Raw genomic sequence first — 22708 nt, 5'->3', positions numbered from 1 at the left:
ACTGAGATGTAAAGAATGTGCATCTGTACATAAACAATCTAGAACTTTTGCTGTGAGTGATGTTTTTTTTTTGTTTGTTTGTTTGGGTTTTTTTTTTTTTTTCGTTTTTGTTTTTGTCAGTGTTAGTTGAAACTGCACCTTTTTTCATTTTGACCAAAAAGAGATGAAAAATTGACTATAATCCAAGTGTATGACTGTAGCTTTTAGTAATGTCCAACACTGCTGTCAATAGGCATTTTAACCTGCAAAAACCTCCACTGCATGTGCGATGCTTGGACACTGGGCTGTCACCACACTGCTGACCATCTGTTACCATCCTGTCTGCCCAGTGATAGCCCAGCCAGCCATGCATCTGTAAATAGTGAATGTTCAGTATTTGCAAGTACGTTTTTTTTTGTTTGTTTGTTTGTTTATTTGTATGTACCACTTTTTTATGTTTTAAAGCCAATGTGTGTATCTTAAGTGCAAGTCCTCCGTGGTCTGAAGGTGCCCAATATCTATCAGCCCGCCCCTTGCAAAGATGTAATATATTTGAATGTTCCATTCTTGTTGATAATAGTCAAATGAAAGGGTTTCTTTTTTGTAATGTCATTTCGCTGGGTTTGTTATACTACTGGATGTACAAATTGTAAAGCAAGATGCAAGAGAAATAGTGATCCAGGTCTTTTTTCCAGCGTAATATCATGCTGTAATTCAGAGCAACTTTTAGCAAGGTAAACCTGCTTTGCAAGCTCATTATGTTTGCATCATTAGTAATGGACATAATGTAATTCTTGGACTCGTTCAGCGTTGACGTACTCACAACGGGCGCAGAAACAATCTCTCAAAAGAATAATCCCTGAGTTTTGGATCAAAAGCAGTTTTTAGAGAAATATTAAACTTTACGGTTCCTCAGCCTCTAAGATTTATGCCCCTTTTTCCCACCATGTGAAAAGCACATGACCATTAACAGTGCCTCTCAGCTGTCTCCAGGAAATCACTGTAACTTTGCTTCAGATGTAAACATATTGGGCATGGTTCAATTTTAATGGCTTTAATAAAAAACATTAAAATGTGAAAATACCCAGGCCAGTTTTGTGTGTGTGCTTTTGATATTATTCAAGAATAGGGTTAAGTCTCAGAATTGGGAAGTAAAACGTGAGAATTGTTCCTGATAGTCTATTATTCGCAAACAGAAATACTCCAGCAGTCACAGATTGTAGCTTTATTTCTTGCACAAAGGCAGCCAACAGTAAGACCTAGTTTTTTAGCAAACAATCACACCTAATCCCCATAAAAGGCTTTATCATCACATAAGTAAAATCTGGTTGTCAAAAATGATCAGAAATGTCCAAAGCGAAAACTGTGTGGGCTCTTAGTCGGCAGAAGGCATCATTGGGCATGTACTAAAGCTCCGGCACCCTGTCCATAGCCAAATCCTTTGGGTCCAAAGTTCTTAGCATAGCATGCTAAATGGAAAGGGAAGAGAAGAGCATACATCTTGGTAATGAATAATGAATCACTTTCTTTTGTACACTGACCTCAATAGCAGTCACTTTCAAGTGTGCTGTAAATTAGCTGAAGCTGTGTCAGTAATAGTGAGTGAACTAAAAGTATCTTGTTTATACACAATGTCTCTCCCAATTTTGGATTTAAACAAAGCTTGGTTTGAAATGCTTCAGTTTACATCTGACAGTTCAACTGCTTATCACGTTTTACTTCACTGGCAGTTTTGAAACTCAGATGAAATATTATATACATCAGTCAAAGGCTTTAGGTACAGCGTGAATTCCGGGATCCAAGTACTGTTACATTTTTTAGTCTACAAGACATTGTAGTGTAACTAAATTCCAAACTGCTGATTGTTTGGTCTGGCAGTTTGGCCTCATTGTTTTGTGAGCTTTTTTTTCCCCACGGTCATTACATAATGACTTGCTGATCCAGCCTTACAGCATAAGAGTTGTAAACTTTATTCACTGTCCATCTACGGAGGCTGTGGTGAGAGAAACTAACCCATTTTCTGTTTGTAATTCTGCTTTCAGAAAGATACTTACCTTTGCAGTAAATCTCTCCTTCTTTTTCTGTCTGAGTGGTGGACTCCAAGCTTTTCCCACACTTAGCACATCGAAAACAGTTCTTATGCCATGGCTACGAGTGTGGGACAGAAATAGGAATACATGAGTCTAAAGCAAAATGTGCATTCATTTTTACGCATTTCTTTTTTGATTTATAGGAAGACACCCAGAAACAGCTTCAGGAACAGTGCGGTCAGGCTGTGTAAATCTGCACACTGAGCTGTAAGATTTGAATCACTGGTGCTGGACTGTTTTGGCTATAATCCAATGTGTCATATGCTAGTATTCTCAAGGAACCTCAGATAGAGATGTATCACTTTAATCTCTGACACACCCTCACCCCTTCCTTAAATCCTGAAAACTCCGCAGCCCTACCAAACCTCAGTTATGTTGCCCCATGACATCAGTCTGTGAAGTACAGCTGATTTGTCATATCCTGAATGTCCACAACCATTTCCATCCTCATTCAAATCCGCAGAGAACACACAAAGCATATTAAATTTAAAACACAAATCACTTTTTAGCTCAATCTTTCAATGCATGCATGCCACTATCATCTCTCACTGTACCATCTCCCTAAGACAACTAATGAACACTGAAAATAAAAAGTGATAAAACTCTGGGTGGGTCTGTGTAAGTACTTCAAAATACCCCACCATCAGAATCACCTTAAATTCTAACCGAAGTCTCAAACATAACTTGCCTTCTGGTGTTTCCATTTGAATCATCCGTTTATGGTATACCTCTAACATTCATTGCTAATTTCGCTACCATGCATGACAATTGTACTCAGAAGTACTTAAGGAGTACTAGCAGTTGAATATGTGATAACAGATTGCTTCTTTAAAGATATTCCTGCATCCTTAAAGATTTGTCCCCTGCAAACTACTTGGATTCAGACATGCTCTTTGAGACAATGTGTAGTTCATTTCCTCGTTCTCTCACCTTTCCTGCACCCATGATCTTCTCTGCAGCATACACAGAGTCCCCACAGCGTGCACATTTTTCGGAGCCACCAAACTTTTGGGCATACTTGGAAGGATTGGGGTTTGTAGTAGGTCGGTGAATCTGCGTCCTGAAGGATAATGGAAAAAAGCGAAGTAATATCAGATAAGAGGCTTCAGGACAGAGCTGCTTTCCTCAGGCCTTGCTCAGTTATGGGGCCTGGAGTTAAGCCTAACGAAGGGGAACCGTATGTCCCAGCTGCTCTGAATGGCCTGCTTTGTGCTGGGAAAATGCAGAAAGAGACGCAGGTCAACTGGGCTGCCCAGGAGTCATGGTTTCATAATGGGCCCTTTTGCAACAGAAATCACCTGACGCTAGTATTTCTCTAATAGCAAACAGGCCCTGGACAAGGTTTCCATCCACTGCAGGACTGCCCCCTTGAAACTCATTGATAATCATTCAAGGACAGTGTAAATGGACATTCCCAAGCCTGAACTATGGGCCATCCAAAGAAAGCAATACTATAAGACCTTTTCAGTGATGTGATCACCGTGGGTTTCTACGGTTCCATATAATTTGTCCATAATCCTCTCTGTGATGTGGGAATGAAAGGAAACATTATTGGTGTCTCTAAACATATATGAAACATATATGAAACGTATATTTATAAGTCAGTGTAAAACCTGCATCTTTGGACTACCTAAAATAAATCTTGCCTACAAACTATTTGTCATAAACAGATTGTATCTACATCAACTGCAAAAACACCCACTGTTCTGGTTTGATTCCAAGCCGTTCTCCACGGTCCATATTCAGTGTTCCTGCACCTTGGCCGTAGCCATAGCCCTTTGGTCCATACTTCTTGCCATAGCAGGACTTGCAGTAGATCTCACTGTCATGGATAGCCACGGTGGTGCTGTCTAGACCTTTCCTACAGACCACTGGAGAGATGAAAACGCTGTGGTGAATACAACAACAGAATAACTTGGTTTTCAATAAGAGGACATATTGTCAATGACAGGGAATGTCAGCTTTATCCGGCCCATGTGACTGAATGAAGCACAAGACTCCACATGCTGTTAAGTCTGCAGTTGGATATTCAGCCTCAGAATAAGTCATTGTCCCTTATTTCATTAAGGATAGAGACAAACATCATACCATAGATGGGAGGGGATGTGTTTGTGCCTTTTACATTCACTTCAGGCTCTCTAATTACATGTCCTTGTTTAACTACATTAAAAATGTCAAGTGACTAGCCAGAACTCTGACTCACAAGCAAGTGACTGAAAGAGCAGTGAGCCACCTTGTAGGGACAATGAAAACGGGACAAGCGGATTTTGATAGTCCTTTAGCAAGGAGAGGACACAAAACAACAGGGACAAAATTAAAAACTTTCTCTGCTCATTAATACATCGATGGTTGGTCCACACAAAGCAGCCTTTGTGGCCGGCCTTCAAAAAAAAAAAATCTTCTTCTGGGGCCCGTGTTGTTTCCATTTCAGTCCCAGAATAGTACTCCAGAGCATGTGCACATGTGACATGAAAAGAAAGAGTCAAGACCTCCGAAACTATTAGCTAACAGTTTGACAAATTCAGCAAGGATGCAGAAGCAAAATTTTAAATGTTTAACACCTGGATGGACAGGAATCTGCAAATCGAATTGTCCATTCAGTTTCAGTCTACATTTAATTTTCAGGTTGTCTGAAAATTACTGTCACAAGAAAATCGCAGGGGCAAATGAAGGGCAAAAAATGACAAATCTTTCTCTTTGTGACAAACTCTCAGGTATTGTTCCCCAAGTAGGTAAAAACACAAGAGGAAATTCCAAAGTAGTTTTTTTTTTTTTTCAAAAAGAGTAACAAATTCAGAGCAAACTGAACAAAGAGTAAACAACTCCTTTTATTAAAACTAAACAATTTCAGTCTTGTTGTAAATTTCATATGACTGTCAGTTATGGAGATTTAAGATCCTGTCTAACTTGTTAGCCACAGGTACCAATTTAAGAGGATATTGCTAGCTCACATACTGCAGAGGAAACAGCACTTGTGAAAGCTCTTTCCATCACACTGCACCTCCTCAGCGTGGTACACCGTCCCTCCACAGGCCCCACATTTGTTTCCACCTCCCCAGTTTGGCATTTTGATACTGCAAAGAAACAAGAAGATAACCATTTGAGAATAGTTAGATGCCATTTTATGGAAGGGATATTGTTCTGCCTCTTTTGCCTATACAACCAGGATAGAAACTGGGACACATTTCATTGTACTTTGCGAAGAGAATTGGGTAGATGCATGTTTGATTTGTCCCTTATCTTACCGATTGGACCACGGGTTGTTAAAACAGACTTTTAAGACTGTGACCACTTTTGTTTTCTTTTTCATAACGATAATACTTAAGAATAAACAGGTGAAGCATAATCCACAGTCAGTATTTCAGCTACAGGTTTTCCTCTGAGGTGGGGAATAGTCTGCACCTCCCTAGTTGAGTAAACAAGCAAAATCCTAGTGCAGTCAGGAAGTTGGAACATCAGTTTGTTGGGAACTAACAAAGGAACAATGGAAAGTTAAATGGAGCTATGTGATGCCTCTGTCATAGCATTGGCTCATTCAAGCATATGAACGAAAAGTATTTAGGCGATAGTGCCAAATATGTCATAACTTCTGTCACAGTCACACATTATCACAGTTTTCTAGCTACTGACAGTCATTTGAAAGACAAATTTAAAATACATGTCAGTTGCGGGATGTACAATCTGAAGTTTAAAAAAGTGTCTAAGATGAAATGTCTAGGAGACACATAGAATGCTAATTTAAGATGCACATCTGCATTCCAGAAAAAAGGACTACTCGAGAAAGCGATGATGTCACCCTCCAGGAAAATAAGAGTGCTTTTATTTTTCATTTGATTGACCGCAAAACCACTGTAGTCATAAATCAACTAGGAGAATAGCCAGCCTACCTACTGAGGCTCTCATTCCTCCCAGCTTTATTAAAGACTGTAAGACATGCCCAAACCAAGGCTAGGATCAAAAGGAGACAAAAATGGCCCCAGTTCCCGTGGGCTTCTTCGAGTGAGAATACATTTTTTAACATGACACACCAACTCATATTATCACTGCTAATTATTTGAAAATATTCAGTTGCAGTGTCTAATAATACTTCTGTCCGATGTCTATTGGTAACTAATACGTGGATAACGCAGTGTGATGCCCATGGCTCCCTCATAGCTGAAAGGGAAATTCTGTGACCGTCCAAATAATTAACATTAGGTTATGCAGATACGCCTGGACAGTCAATAAAGTAATCAATGACCACCGTTTCATGTCCCTCAGCAAAGGCTCAACAAAGAAGTCCGCGTTTAAGGAAGTTGAGTCATTGAAAGTTTGGCGTCGGTGCAGATATGTCATCGGTATTGCAGAACTTTTTTTTTTTCGTCAGAACAGTAACTCAAAGTTTTTAGGTGATGTCATCATGCCGGACTGGTCCATTTATGCCAAATAGAAAAGTTACTATTAAACGTGAGTAACGGATCAAACGTGTCTCAACTTCTAACGATAACTTAAAGGTTTAAGGACAGAAGTTAGAAAACGTGTGTAAAAATATTATGTATATCACTTCTTCTCCTATTAAGGCTATAGTAATATAAATGTTGGAAGAAAAACGCCATGGTTAAAAACAAAGCTAAGATACACCGATACACTCGTAATTTTTAACCTGTTCCTCAGGTTGAACCAGGTAGCCGACCACAAACTAGGTATGGACAACACTTGTATCAAACAAGATCTGGTTACAGAACGTGGTGGTTACTAGCCAGCTGCATTGTTGAGATGTTCAGATTATTTTTTCAGCGATTATAGCGTTGTTTAATAACAGTACAGGAAAGTAAATATCAAAGCTGTATTTTGAAATGCTGAAATGCTCAAAGATTAACTTTTAAAGTCCCCAATGCTTTATAGCACAAAAACATCTCAACCTGACCATCTGTGAACCGACCGACAGATATTAACCAAAGCCATGCAAGTAAGCCAAGATATTTTAAACAAACTCAGCTCGTTTGAGTCACCTCCACCACCAGCTCCACAAAAGTGAACACAAGTACACTAGATATCCTCAAATATCCGGAAAATCCTTACATTTGCTTCAGATGTTGGGTTTCACCGCACCTCTAAACTTGCCGATTACGTTTAGACTTAGGGCATGTCATATTTGAGATAGTTTAAGAAAGGGCGTGGTTTTCAGCGAAGGGGTGGAGAACTATCAAAACAGCCTCTTTTCATGTGTCATGTGGTCCTGCCCAATACAGAAACGATATTACATAAGTTCATAAGTTGCTGTCATGGTTTTGTTTTGTCTATTTCATCTGTAAAAACAGGAAATTAATTTTACACCAATTTATTTACCATTTGTAGCAGATGTCACATGCTACAAATGGAGCACATAGGATGAAATGATATCAGATATCGTAAGAATGGCTGTAAGTTCCATCAGTCTCCTCATTCCACAGGGATAACTGTCACACCCAAAATGTTTTAAATAACTTAACTGTCTCTTAATTACAGTATGTTATGAGATTCATTATTTAGAGAGCACCATTTTAAGAATTATTTAAAGGCTTGTCTAAAGTCTGTGCCTATTGTGGCACTATTGTGTAATTTTGTTTGTTTGGCTGTTTATGTTTTTATGTTTACAGATCTGTATGGCTCTTGTTCTGTAAAGAGATTCGATGTACAGTATTTACTTGTTTGGACACCATTGTACATTCTTTCATTTGAGTAAACAAATAAAATTAAATTCCATTATATTCTACTTTGTGTTAAGTACTACCTTCGAAAAATTTACTGCACCGCTGACAGAAGACATCCCTCCCTTGACTGGATTGCTTGGGATGGTTTAGGTGCTGTTGTGCCTGATCTAAAGAGGTAATGAGTTGTTAAATCCCTGAGAGTTTGTGTGTGTGTGTGCGTGTGTGTGTAAGGGGATATGGAAGAGAGCTAATACAAACATTAGTAAGTATAGAAACAGAGAAAAAGAATAATCAATTTAAAAAAGCACAATTTTATCTTCTGTCTCCTTTGCAGATATATTGGCAGGACAAAATAGATTTTTCAGACATAATGGAGGACTGTACAGCCTCCTGCACATACCAAAATGTCAAGCTCTGTGCTGATGAATGTGTGCCTGGCCAGTGTTGGGCTCCTACAGGAGTCTCTCAAGTGCTTCTAAATCCCTCCTAAAGGAGTGAAGAATCAGAGCTGTATACCCTCATTAAAAACCTACACTGGCAGATTTAACTCTACTACAGTCTTAAGGAGTAAGAATGATTTGCAGAAGTCATATCAGCATCACAGAACCACATTCATTCCCCCTGAATATGAACATTGGTTTTGTATGCTGACAAGTTTTCTTAGATCCACTCTTACTGGTCAGCATACAGAAGTTTTATTACAGATGATGGGCTGTATAATCCCTAAACTATATCACAGAACTGAGTGCTGGGTCTACCATGATGAGTCAGAAATACGGCTTTGTAATGCAAATGTAAAGTCAAGAAACTGAAAAAAAGAATTGGTAGAGTTGAGGTGACACAGGAGGTCAGTCACCCCTTACAACGATGAGGCCACAGATGGAGTTTGGTCATTCTGAATGTCTTTTATAGACTCTCTCTGCAGATTAAAAAAGGGTTTATTTGAGATGCTCTGTTTGAATCTAATTGTGTGATCTTTGTATTTTTTGTTAGGGCATTATTCTCAAGGAAAAGGTTATAAATATATATTCTTTTTCATTTTTGGTTCTCTGCTTTCACTAACAATTAAAAAAACAAACACAAGTTTCATTGATGTGTTACATAACATGCCAGTGAACTAAAAGAGTTGCATAGATAGGCTTGCCCAATGAGCCATATTCCCATAAAAGGTATGTCTCTTTAACACTGAAATGTCTTATCCTGCTTTACATAGTGGCATTAGGAGCAGCTTATCTACTGTGGTCGAATTGACTTGGTGGGTGGAGCTTAGATGATAAATTTGTGTGTTTTGGAATGCTACTTTGACAAATGGATCACTGAATAAGTTTTACACAGCAAGATACATTAATTACTGGTCATTCAAAGCACCTTTCAGAAAGTAGGCTGCTTTGACAACACTTGACTACACATGACATGCGGTGGATTGTTTCAATCAGTTATTTGAGCTCTGTGTTCTGTGGCTCTGAACGCAGCTGGAAATTGGTTTAGAAAATGGTTTAAGGAGAGAAAGGGGGGCGCTCTGGATTAGGAGTGTCAGTAATTCAGTCAGTCAGTCAGTCAGTCAGTCAGTCACTGAGTCGGATATTTTCGGGGTTCTCTGCTCTATTTTCAGATTGCCTGTGTAACATATTTTAGCCTTCTAACTGTTCATGGGCCAGAGGATAATTTTAGTTCTAGTTTTTCTTTCTTTCTTTTTTTTCAAGTAATTACCAAATCTGGAGGGCCATGCCACGATCAGTGAGCTCTAGCCTCACAGTTTGTCCATTCTCCTGTCTTCTCAGCCAAGATTTTGAGTTAGAATGCAAATAGTAAGAAATGTCATTCAGAAAGAATTTATTGTGGACTAGGGAAAAACACAGAGTGAGATGAGAATGAAAAACAGATGGGGCAGGTAGCTTGTCCTTCTCTTCTGAGCCTTTTATGGTAAAAAACACACCCTCTTTGGTTGAGGAGGGGACTAACTCCGTAAACCGCTCACACAAGAGTGCATGAAATAAATAACCGGCTCATTGAGGTTTCCATGCATGTGCTTACTCTTGACATGTACTGCTCTTCTCGTTGGCCAACAGTTTCCGTGGCTCAGTGCCATCTTTAAGGGACTGGATATTCTAAAATCTGGCTCCTCTTGCATGTCTCTTGAAATCCCATTAGATAGCAACATATAAAGGGAAATGTCAAGCAATGTTTACTCTGTGTTGTAAGTATAAGTTAAAGAGGAAGTGCCAGATTTGCTAATTGGTCTACATAAAATCACCAGACAAATTAAACTCTCCCTCCCTTTTGCCAATTGTGTTGGACATGCATCAGTATTTACATGTTTACAACTTAAACTGAGATAACCCTCTTAAAAACTTTATGTGATACACAAAATGGTTATTACTGTGTAGTTTGAACATTAATTAAGTAGGCTACCCAGTGTACATTTCCATATAAAAAGAGCTAATAGGCTCTGTGATAATGCCAGAGGAAAAAGGTGGTATGTTGTTCTACAAAAGAAATGGACTTAATTACTTAATTATGGCACACAGCACAGCTTTGGCTCATTCCTGGAAATCACATTACCTTTTTGTTTTGGAAGGATAGTGGTATGACTGATGTGGACAGTGATAATAAGTCCCTAGAAACTTGTGGAAAAGTGTATGGAATAATCCTTGGCCATTCGTTTAGATTAAAACAAGATATTAATGGTATACCAGCAATACTAAATGAGATATTGGTAACATTTTATAGGTATCAGATAAATTGTATTTTTTAAGCACATGTCATTTTGTCCTCAATGGGTGAGTCACATAATGGGTGAGACACATAAACTCCCATTTCCTCTTTCCATCAGATAGTCTCCCCCTCCGTAAAACCTTACTGCATAACTCAAAAAAAGCCCTGAGGCAGTGTGTATCTGTGTCTTTTTCCCATCTACTAAGGTGTGTTAATATTATCAAATTATAACAGTATATCTAACAAAGTAACGGAGAATGATATTCCATGTAACCAAGAGGCTTTGACATGGTAACAATATTTAGCTCTGAAAATGGACCTGCTGAATATGACTCATCTTTAGTATTGCCTGACACACACAGTCTCCAAGAACCAATGTAAGCAGCACCGGCGTGCAGAACTGATCTGTAAATTTACTGGATGTAACATCAATACCTAAACTCAGGCCTGCTTTGTACATGGATATAACACAACTAATCAGTTAAGAAAATTTCTTTTTTTTTCAGAGTATTGACACAACATTGTGGTTAGATTTAGTACAGTTTTATATCACTGTGGTATTTCGTATCTGCCATTAGTGAAGTGCTTGCTTTTTAAGACACAGTTACTGCTGTGCTGAAGAAACTGAACTCGAAAGCACCATCAGTATAAGGAAAGGCTCCCATTCTCAGCATCTGGGATGTTTATTATGTCATAAACACAAACAAGGCTCTAAATATCAGCCTACAGGAAATAAGTGTCCACAGGTTCATTATACCTATGATGAAATTCCTCATCGGTCCTATTTAACTCTGACAGAGTGACTATGTCATCATATATGTCTGTGTTTATACATCAGAACAGATTTGTTAGCACATTTGTCTGTATTTCAGATTAAAGAACAAATGACTACTAAGATCTCATCTAAATTCAGTCCTTTTTCTCTCAACCGAACATGTGCTGCCATCTGCTGTGCAGATGTGTTTATCACCATAATGTGGTTTGTGATAATGGAGGAAGCTTATTTATGTTAGGAATGTTTAGAAGTAATAAATCAGTAATGAATCTAATCAGTGTCATAACAACACAATCATTTAACAGTCTCTTACAAACCAGCAGACGGCAAAAAACACATTTCTTTCTCTTTTATTTCTTCTTCTTTTTTTAATGAAAGCTAGTGTATACAAAAGTTGGATATTACAGACTGAAGCATTCTAATACAACAGTTATGGTTGTTTAGCATTATACATGACCCACGCAGCAACATACTGTTACCTAATGAAACTAGCAGTGCAATGAAAGGTAAAAGCAGCATTAAATAAACAACACATTCAGCAAAAACAGCCTGACAACAGATTATATCAAATGAATTAAAATACTAATCCAAACATCAGGTTCTGTATAAAAACTGTACATCCACAGTTCAAGTTCATTTACTCACAGTGGTGTGAACTAGGACCAAATGAAATCACCCCCAAACAATTCATCAAACTGTTCACTACTAATACAGATATGAATACTCATTTAATGCATCTGATACAGTACTCTGATATTTTCATTTTGGCCAGACATTTTTTACAAGTCATTCAAGTATATTTTTACTCAGGTTTTCAGCATTGCATTTCTTTAACGGAGCACCAAAATGACAAATGCTTTCAAAAACTACGCCAGCTTTCGGGCTGCAATTAGTTTGGTGAAACTGACAGCCTGGTCTTTTGTCCAGGTCTTCATTCATGCTACATCTCATAGTATTGCAAACACTGACACTCCATTTGTCTTGAAAGAGAGGTGTCATATTCCTCTGTGCAGTGTGAAACTCAGCACCAACCTTGTACCTGAAGGCATTCAGTGTGACAAAACATAGAGGAACATTTGACCCAAGGAAAAGTGTTATTGTAAAGGTGTTATAGCATTTTAAGAGCGGTTCAATGTAAACAAATATTGCAACATTTCCATTTCAAGTTGTCTTGATGAACTGCTGAGATGTTCTTTAGTTTTCAAGTTTTGCTGAAATAATTGGCCATTAAATATAAAAATATTGTCAATTAATAAAAAAAAATCAGTTGTTTCATTCCAGCAAGAAATATAATGTGACAGTAATGAATGTGTAATCATGCCACCCAACTCTCCTTCATGGCTAGAGTTAAAGCTGTCAATGTGTAATCTTAACGGAGAGGTCTGTTCTCAGAAAAACTGCAACTTCTCAACTAAATTAGTATTCTTCACTTAAGATCAGCATCACTGTATAAGATGTGCAAAAGTTCCGTTTAAGCTTCTTATAGTTGAGACAACCACTGGACTACTATTCAAGGCATTGAATGCTTCACACGTTTAAAATGTTTAGTGCTAAAACACCAACATTACAGGAAATGTTACTTCACTGTCCCAATTTGTGTTTTATAAATGATCTCACGTAAATAATGTTGGAGAATAATAACGTAGGGACATTTCAAAAGGTAGCTCTACCGGACCATGAGACACAGGCCAAAGCATGTCTCAGTCCCACCATGAGAGGGCAGTATAGCAAATGAATACACAAACCAAACCTGCCTCACATCCTCATCTAACACAAGTCCTCACTGAGCAGTTTTATAGCACTACAAGTATTGCTGAAAAACCATGAACATTACACACACACACACAATACAGCTAACCTCATATAGTTCAAGCCCATACCTGCAGTGATAAGACAACATAACTGAAAAACTTGGTAGTTGGCTAGCACTGCCATTCACTCTAGTTAGTACTACTGAGGTCCATTATTCATCCCTTTGGCACTGCACTGCTATGGAAGCCCTTACACTGGAGGTGTGTCTATGTCTGACTACAAGGTCTCTAATTGGCTGCAGGGTGACCGATGTCCAGCCTCCTCTGGGCAGATCCTCTCCTGCGTACGGACGGACCAGACTCTGGTGCCAGGGTTCCTGGTGTCTGGAAGAACGCCTTGGAGCCTGCTGCCTCCGCCTCCTTTGGAGTCAGTGGGGTCTGTGGTGACAAAGAGTAGAGCATTAAGTAAAAAAAACCACAAATGATTCATGGCAGTGGAAAAAAGAAAAAGAAAGATCAGTGCAGAGCTCCGAGCATAGGCTGATCTAATAACATGCCATGATTACCAATGACAAAAATATTATTATCGTGTACCGCATTCACAATCTATCAATTAAATGACGGTGTAATTAAAGGCGAGTAAGAAAAGGGATGTCCGTCTGAAAATCATTTACTCTGTGCATCCCTTATGTATTAGATAATATGAGGAGGAACTGATAGTGAGATGGGATGGGATTTCTAAGGGTCTCTCTGATTTATGACTTATTATAAAGTACTCATTTACCCTCTTCCCTCATTTATAAAAGCCTTGAGATTTGGCCTCTTGGGAGGAAGTCTCAAAACTGCTCTAAGAAGATTTGAGAGACAATTTCACCGCGGTAGCATCCATAAAAAGGGAACATCGATTGTATTTTAATGGCTTTATGATTATTACACTGTTCTTGGATGACTGAGTGCGTGAACTGCATATTTTTACCTTAGGATGACACGTTGAAAGAATGCTTGGCAAAAACACACACACACACACCTCATATTCAATTAACATTTGACAAAGTGAGCAATATTTAGCTAAGGCATGACTTCAGGCATTTGATGTCGAGGAGTCAGAGATAATATATGTGAAGCTCACTGTGCTGCAGACTTACGTGTGGCTCAGCTTGTTTGAGGCTGACAGGCTGTCTGTGTGCAGACAGAGGGGACAGAGGTAGAGCTGATCCACTGGTCCTGGGCTGTTCTGGACTGGAGTGGACTCCTCCTGTTGGCCCACTGGGTTCCACAGTTCCTCCTACAGAGAATGCCTCTGCTCCCATCACAAAGTGTGCCGAAGGGACCATGGCAGCGCTACTGAAGTTCACATTGCTATGAGCTTCACCGCACACTGTGGGTATGGCATTGGCAATTAGAGGGTAGGGAGAGATAGCTGAGGATGGCACCAGAACATAAGGCACAGCTAGCGCGGGCACGGCGCCTGACGATAATCCCACACTTCCGGGTGAATGGCCCGCAGGGAGGAGGAAGTTCAAGCTGTTTAGACCTACAATACAGAGACGAGTGGACTTATTAAATATGGTCTTAGTTAATCCTACACTGGCAGTCACCGAAGCACTCTAAGTTTAGCATCGTGTTTTGTTGGATGGGAGTAGACATACCTGCAGTGTTGGGCACATAGATGTAATGAGAGAGGGGGGGTATGTCATGAGGACCAGATCCCTGCATTTCTCCATCTCTAAGGCCTCTGGACACAGCCTCCCCCCTGGGCGGACCGTTAGAGTGGCCAGGACATGCCCTGTCCATCCCAGCGTCACCCTCGCGCTCCCTCTGTCACATAAAGCAAACAGAAGATATTATACTGGTGCCAGAGACAGAAGACACGCCTCAGTCAGCACGGAGGAACAAATTCATAGAGTTAATAGCCTGCGCCCAGGCCTAATATCAGCTTTACACGTTATGTGAACACACAAACACTTCTCAGTGACCACTGCTCTCCATCACTCTGGATTAAGACAGTTATATTCCCACATTAGAATACATTCTGATTAATTAGCTGGCCTTTCTAACTGAATGTGTTGTTGAAAAACCCACTGGGTGAAGCTGAAAGAGATGGGTGTGTGGTGGACCAGTACTCCACAGATGTTTCACGGTCGGCAAAGTTAGATTAATGAAAGAGTTTTTCACACTGTCTTGCGTTCTGATATTTTTCCAAAATGATAATGCCACTGGCCTTAATTACCAAATGGGATTACTTTCAAATCAGTGGGCATACAGAAGTGCACACTTAATAGTGCAATCTGCCCCAAAAAACCTCCAAACAAACAAAGAAAAAAACCCAACAACAACAACAATTCATAACATACTACAAATTCATATTCTAAAAAATAAATAAATGAAGCCTCACAAGACAGGAACTCTACAATGATATATTCTGTTAAAAGAGCAAATTGTGATTTTCTAAATGACCTTCAAAAACAAACTCAGAGGGCATTTTTCCTGTTTCTGTAAATGCTCAGCTTCGAACTCCTAACATTAACTTATGCATTTCACCTTTGCATATCAACTCTGATGACCACGCAGAACATGTACAAAGCCAGCAAGTTCGAAAGCTTTCCTCTAAGACAGCCATTTTCAGACTGAACATTCTCTCTTATGATGAGATACTTAAACATGTCAAAACTTCACTGTGGAACATAACAGCCAAGGACAAAGATATGCACAGACTCTTAAGAAAATGACCTTTGAGATGAATTAATTTTGACATCCCGATGGATTTGTCCAAGTGTGGCTTAATGGGTTCCAAGCAACAGGGTGACTCAGGCAGGGTAAACAACAACAGTCATCAGTTCAAAACTAATTACTAACGCTCTGTCCTGGGTACTAGTCACCTTGGCAACCAGCCACGACGTTAACGCTCCTGAGGAACAAAACTGACATTTTCTCTGTTTGAGCTGACAGGAGTCAGATCAACAGATCTGTGTTGCTTCAGAGAGGACACTGGCAAAGGAAGTCTGATGTGGCTTGAAAAGCAGACGCAGCTTGAACATTTGTACACCCAGAACTCACCTGTTCAGTCTCACGTATTCCAGATTCATCCCGCTTGTCTCTTTTACTCATCTCACCAGTCTCCTCTCTCTCGTTCTTCCTCTTTCTCAGGTTTTCCTTAGAGACAGGTGACTTTTGCCTCTCAGCAACCCTGCTGGGCGTCTCTGGAGCTTGACCCCCACACAGCACAAACACAGGGGTCTGGGACAGAGTGGACAGGTGCGGGGGGAACGAAGAGGCGACAGGGAGAGTTGCATAGGGCACTTCAGAATGGATGGGCACTGCCAGTGGTGCCAATCCTGAGGCATGTGGCAAAGGACTAGTCTGTTCTGTGGCGGGCTGGACACTACGAAAAGAAAAAGCAAATTTTCATAGTCTATGATCCATTTCACAGGCACCCTCCACGCTCTCCTACAGCAGCCACATGGAGAAACAATGCATTTACACTGTAAACCAGCAGTGAAATACTTGACGTGCCACAACACAATTTCATGCTTGTTTGTACTCAGTTTAGAAGAGAATTTGAGGCCAAACGTTTTTTAAGGGAACATCATGTACCCCTTTCTTCAGCATTTTATAGACCCTCTGGCCAATCCCTGAAAAACACTTTGCACAGCATCAGCAGTCAGTCCACTGTGGCTTGGCGCACAGTTAAACACTACAGCCAGTCAAACATCCGTAGAATAAATGCTGGAAACCAATCTCTCTAACCAGCACAGCCAACTTGCGTAAAACTTTGCTGAACGCTGGGCAGTCTGGCCAATCTAAACAAAGTTTAAGAACTAAATGATAAGTCCAATGCTAAAAAAATACTTTGTGAGTTAAATGAGCTGTACAGCACACACCATGAATAGTTTTAGGGAGCCTGCTTAAAGTCCTCTGATGCCACGGGCTGAACAGTTTTTACACTGAGTCAAACTTTCTCCATGCATCTTGTCATTAAGCTCAACCACCGCAACACATTTACTCAAAAAAGTGCAGTCAAATTGCACTCCATCTATAATGGTTAATGTACTAAGTGCCTGTGTACGGGCCAAATCACTTCTTACTGAACAAACAGGAACTTTGTAGAAAGCTCTGACAAATTGAACATGTCAGAACGATGAAGGTTCTGATTGAAAGCATGGTTATGATATGGTCTATTAAAACTTATTGAGGTAGAAGATAAATGAACTCACCTGGTATCGTCTTCAAACTGCAAACGGCATACTGCACTATTGCCAGCACCCTTTCTGGAGTAATCCACCGGTTCTGCACGAATTAAATCAAAAGACATAGGATTTCGGTATTTTAAGATATTAGGGGACTCCACTTCAGTAATGAACAAGCAACTTCACTAATTTATCAAGGATAAAATCTGAAAGACATCATATCTCAATCAGGCTGTGTATATGAAACAAAAGGGATATGCTCATCTTTTTACAAGATAACCGAGGTGTCTGTTAGGGTTGTCCAGTATGGAGGAAATACGCCCTGTGTGATAAACTTGTTGAATATTGCAATAGCGATATGAGATGCAATAAAACAAAGATTAAAGTGCACAATTTCTCCGTGTCACTGATTGAACATGCTGCAAGTGTACGCTGTGAAAATGCATAAATTTTGATTTCAATAAATCACGCTGCATGGTGTCACGTTTTCAAAGCAGTGGATGGCTGTTTAAAAGTAGGCGTTAGATTGGGGCGAGAGGTAGGTCTAACTGTGCTTCCCGACGTTATTGCTGAGTACTCCACCTATGACTCCTTACAGTTGCATTTTAAGTGGTGATATGGGTTAGTTGTGTTCTGCCTTTTAAGGGTCATCACTAATCGACACAAGTTTTGCACAAAACCTGTATTTGTGACTTGTCATCTCTTCTTTAACTGAAGCACTGCCACATGACAGAAGTACTTCCTCTTTTCGGCACAAATTCTGCTGCTGCTGCACTTACATTCTCGGTCTCGGTTGTTTCTTCAGAGCTACTCATTTTAACAGTTTGTTGCTCAACCGTTTCACATGTCTAGTGTTTCTCTTTGCAGCTCTCTGCTAGACCCATGCTAATTATGCCACCTTGCACATGGCCTACACGCTGTAGACTTCTGTGTGGATAATACTGCAGTAGATCTGTTCCTCTGCTCTAGGTGTCTCTGTCAACATTCTGACTTTATGAATCTTAACCAACCTGACACTGCAGCCCTTTGCAAAGAGTTTATCATGGAAGTTCATATTGTGATGATGATAAAAATATGACACATCGTGCAGGCCTGCTGTCTGTGACTCCAGCAGTGGGCCAAGCCTTTTAGATCTGACCCAGAGCGATGGATGTGTCACCAGCTGCAGTAGGTGGATACAGCCTGTTCTTACCTGTCACCTCTCTGCAGGGGGAGCTGGGGGCTGAGCTGATGCGTCTGTGGGTGGCCACAGAGGTGGGCACTACATGAAAAGAGGCATGACGTGCCAACTTTTCTCTCCGGCCACCTGCAAAAGTCAACCGGGCATTATCGAGGACCTCTGGGAGAGAACCGGTAGCCAAAATCTCTGAGTCATAGAGAGAAAAAAACCATATATGTAAATATATGTATGCACTAAATTCAGTTCATCCTCACAGTTTGAGGGGTTTTTTTTTCGTCTCCTAAGACCGGCAAAATGACTCAGCCCTTACCGCCGTTGCCATGGAACTCTGCCGGCCCGATCCATTTGAAGGCTGGCTTCCGCCCCCTCTCTTCTCGAACGTGAACTTTCTTGATGAGCGCTAGGCTGGTCAGGACATTGGCGATGTCATACAGACGTCGTACTTTAGCTATTTCAAGAAAAGAAAAAAGAAAACATCAGCGAAATGTTGGTCGGTCATGTAAGAATTCTAGACATTAAGCTCAAGGTTAAGCAGAGAGATAATGAGAGACCCTCTCACTTTTGTAATTGCTGTGGCTGGCTGCATCTTGACTCTCCTCAATGAGAATTTTAGCAGCTGTATCCAAGGTAACAGTCTGAGTCTTAGACACCAAGAACAGCATTACAAACTTCTGGCTCATGATACGCAGCGACTTATCTTTCCTCCTGCTGGCAGAACCTGCAAAAGGTTAAAAAGATTAAATATTTTGGAGAGCAGCCTTAAATCAGCAGTCTACCTCCTAACAATACAACATTTAAGTTTAGTGCTTGAGCACATAACATTTGTTATGGGGAAATCATTTCATTATAAAATACTGCAGGTGTATTTAATCAAAAAGGCTTAATGTTTTCATTAACTGGAACATCTTTAGCCTACATAAATAAATGTGAATTTTGTCATTATGAAAATAAGTCAAAAAACAAAGGGTGCCAAGTTGACTGTAATATTGAAGATAAACGTTTAAAATCGAATCTAACAAATTTAAATTAGAGGCACGTCTGACTGGACTGTGGTCAGCTCTAAACAGGTTTTTACATGAAGCTTACAGAAGGACAGCACAAGCTTACAGAGGAAAGACGCAAAGAATCATAACAGGGAAGTGATCTGCTACTCTGGGCTTTGCTTAAGAGGAAGGCAAAACCATGGCAACCACTGGCTTGAGTTGTTAATACAACCAGCTAATAACATGTGGGATGGTGGGGGCTGCCAAAGCTTTTTAAATCAGCACGACACAAGCTACTAACCTGACAGGATTCAGTTTGAGTTTAACTACAAATTGAACAGCCAATTATGCTGTGTAACCTGAAGTGAGCTATAAAGTAAATAGTCAACAAAAGCAATGCTGTGTAATTACAGTACACAGTGTTTTCCTTGGTTAAAAAGCATTGTGAAAGGCGGGTGAATTAATTGCTATACGCTTAGTGAGACTTTGGGGGGTAATGAGCTCCAACACTGCTCTCCACACTGTAAAAAAATGAATGTATCTCATTAGGTTGTAAGCCGCAGTAAATGAGTACATTCCACGTTGCCACGGTGCCTTCCGAACAGAGAAAAGGCCCTCTGTTGTTTCATTAAACACTTCGGGATTATCACCATGAAGATCTGTGTATTGACTGCTGCCACTGTGTCCAACTGTGGGGTCAGTATGGTGCAAAGCCACAGCAGAGAAACATAGTAACCAGCGTTGTGTTGCCTGTAGCTCTTGTTAAGCAGTTATTTATTAATGAGGCTGATGGGGCCTCAGCGGAAGCACAGGGGAGATAGTTAGAACCAGATTTGAAAGTGATAATGAAATAATTGGTGAATGTGATAACACTAAAGGAAATGCCCACCCCTTGTTTTCAAGCATGCCACCTATTAAACATTAGTGGTCTTGATGAAAAAGACATAACATTTGCTCATTCAGACAGGGTGTCCTGATCTAGCAGTTCAACTGTATGTGTCTCTTACCGAAACTGTTCTGACTTTGTTGAGGGTTATTTGTGCCTGCTCCGTCTCTCTGCTCAGACGGTGTGCTCTGCTCCATCTGTACATGGTAACGCTGTTCTCGACCCAGCTGCTGCAGCTCCTGCAGAGTCTGTGGGAGGCGTGGGCGCCCGTGCCACACGTATTGATTTTTAGCTACTCGGCTGACCAGCATCAAAGACTCCAGCACATTCACAATATCATAGATTCGCCTCCGTTCCACACCTGTTACACAAAGCAGGGACAGAGCAAAAAGGTTAGATTTGCTGTAAGCACATTCCAAGCCCTGATAACAATAGGCACTGCATGCTGACACTTTGCTGACCCCTGATTTTACTCCACCAGTGCTATATTGTGCCTGGGCAAGCAGTCTCTTAATACATTCCATCTGAGGTCCAATCTAATATATTGTAGAGTACCTGCAAAAATCTATGTCTGCAATCTTCATTTGGTCATAATATTGACGAATATACATATATTTTGCCCAAAACTGCTGTATTAGTATCAAGGCCATGGAGAATTTAATTTCAAAGGTATCCATAGCAACAGGTTTTCAAACTAATAATATGAATTTCATACAAGTCATGAAGAGGATGTCTGCCACTTTCCTTTTAATGCCTTCCTGTAAATGGAAACTTGATCTCCAGTTCCATTTTAGCACTGGCAAAGTCATTGAAACAGTCAATTTGAGACCCACCATTCAAACCAGTTCTTTGGCTCTTACCCAAACTCAGGGCCACCTCATCCAGGGAGATACTGATACTCTCGGAGTCATCTGGATAATCAGGGTAAAGAGCCAGAAATTTCTGGCACAATAGCCCCAGGCTTTTCTGCTTCCGACTGGGCCTCTTCTCAAAGTCATCCACCCCAACTTCCACAGCATCAAACTAAGACAGTGTGAAAACAAATATCAATCACTGTCACACAACAAAGCTCAAACACAACTTTACAGTGCATTCTACCTATTCTATCAGAAATTGAAATGCCCTGTTTTTGGGTATAAAATCGTCTGTGGGATAATTTCTTTAGAATTGTTCTGAGTAAGAAATCCTTTCATACCTGACATGAGTCATCCAGTTCCACATCCTCCTCTTCCTCTGCGGGGTTCTCCTCATTCTCAATGGGTCTGAACAGAGTCTTCTTCATCTCACGGTCTCGCATATCGGGGCTCGCAGCACTGATCAGCATCTTCAGGTTGGCTGTGGGCGTCCAGGGATCAGTGTAGGATCGTTCAGGGTGTTTAATGGGTGTAAGATGTACCAGCTCTGATGATGAGGGCTTCCTGCCATTCAGTACAGTTGCTGTTGGTTCAGTCTTGTGTGGAGTCATTTTCCTTCTTTCCAAGCAAAGGTTCTCCTATAACACAATATTTCTAGTATTAGAGCACTGGCAAAACTATTTTAAAACTTTGAGAATGGTATGGCACATTTGGAAATATTATTTATTTGATTAACACTTCACCTCAAGCTTGAAGAAAAACGTACATACACGTTATGATCATACATACATCATGTGGATCATACATATACGTTATGATTCATTTATAACACAGGTGCAGCACGTCATAGGTGACTAATCTGCTCCAAACCAAATGTTTTGCCTTGGCTGTAGCTGAGCTATTCGTCCCAGGTTCATTTTATGCACCATAATAATGGGGATTACCTTCTGGTCATTCGTGATTCGGTCCTCGTCTGTTTCTGCCTTACTTTTCCTCACGCTTACAAGATCCTTCAGCGTTAAACATGCCATGTCCATCTAACAAAACAATGTCGAAATGCGATCACACCGTTCCAGATCTGCTCTTAAAGGGAGCTAGGCAAACTTTATTTGGACCATTAGCCAAGACAGTTTCGGAATTACATGTTTAAAATTGTTTAGGATATTTAAAGGGCTTTATGTCTGCTGTACATAAAGTAGTTAAGTCGACATAATAATAAAAAAAACTTCCTCTTTCAACTGTGACAAATTTCATTCATTTACGCTAGTTATCCAGTGGTCTGATGGTTTTGGCGCAAAGAACTTGCTAAGCTTGCCTAGTTAGTCATCACTGAGCGCCAGAAAACAAATTTGGACATACCTCTTCAGAAAAAACATTATAAAGTGATTCCCCAAAATGGTAATTTTGACTTTTTCTTCCAATATTACTTGGGCAGTCAATATGTGCTAAAACTCAGAAAAGTAAACTCTCGTTCGCCAATAACATTTCGTTAACGCCACCAAACTTATAGCTTCAATAGCCTTATTTCACCTTAACCTAAACAAATGCCACACAATTGTTTAACAGTCACACTTATGGGTAAGTACCCGAATTACAACGACTTTTTCTAGAGACAGAACTAAATTTTACAAAATGA

General features: G+C 40.2%; 2 protein-coding genes across 2 annotated transcripts; both read right to left on the bottom strand.

Annotated features, from left to right (window-relative positions):
* Positions 1–1363: 1363 nt before the first annotated feature.
* On the bottom strand, positions 1364–7174 carry csrp2 (cysteine and glycine-rich protein 2). Its single transcript, XM_030777468.1, has 6 exons — positions 7131–7174; positions 5025–5143; positions 3772–3940; positions 3000–3129; positions 2034–2127; positions 1364–1448 (listed from the first exon to the last, which is right to left on the bottom strand). The coding sequence occupies exons 2-6, from the start codon at positions 5134–5136 to the stop codon at positions 1372–1374; spliced, it is 582 nt and encodes a 193-aa protein (XP_030633328.1). The 5' UTR covers positions 5137–5143; positions 7131–7174; the 3' UTR covers positions 1364–1371.
* A 6096-nt stretch (positions 7175–13270) lies between these two features.
* Positions 13271–22109, bottom strand: e2f7 (E2F transcription factor 7). The gene is given in 12 exon segments (XM_030777855.1): positions 13271–13420; positions 14128–14516; positions 14632–14800; positions 16040–16364; positions 17197–17269; positions 18362–18506; positions 18649–18797; positions 18909–19067; positions 20340–20579; positions 21079–21241; positions 21414–21710; positions 22017–22109. Coding segments are annotated over 12 exon segments (2352 nt in total).
* Between the last annotated feature and the right edge of the window lie 599 nt (positions 22110–22708).

The sequence above is a fragment of the Chanos chanos genome, chromosome 1, assembly GCF_902362185.1.
Source record: "Chanos chanos chromosome 1, fChaCha1.1, whole genome shotgun sequence".
Lineage (NCBI taxonomy): Eukaryota > Metazoa > Chordata > Actinopteri > Gonorynchiformes > Chanidae > Chanos > Chanos chanos.
This window is presented reverse-complemented; position numbering and strand designations above follow the sequence as displayed.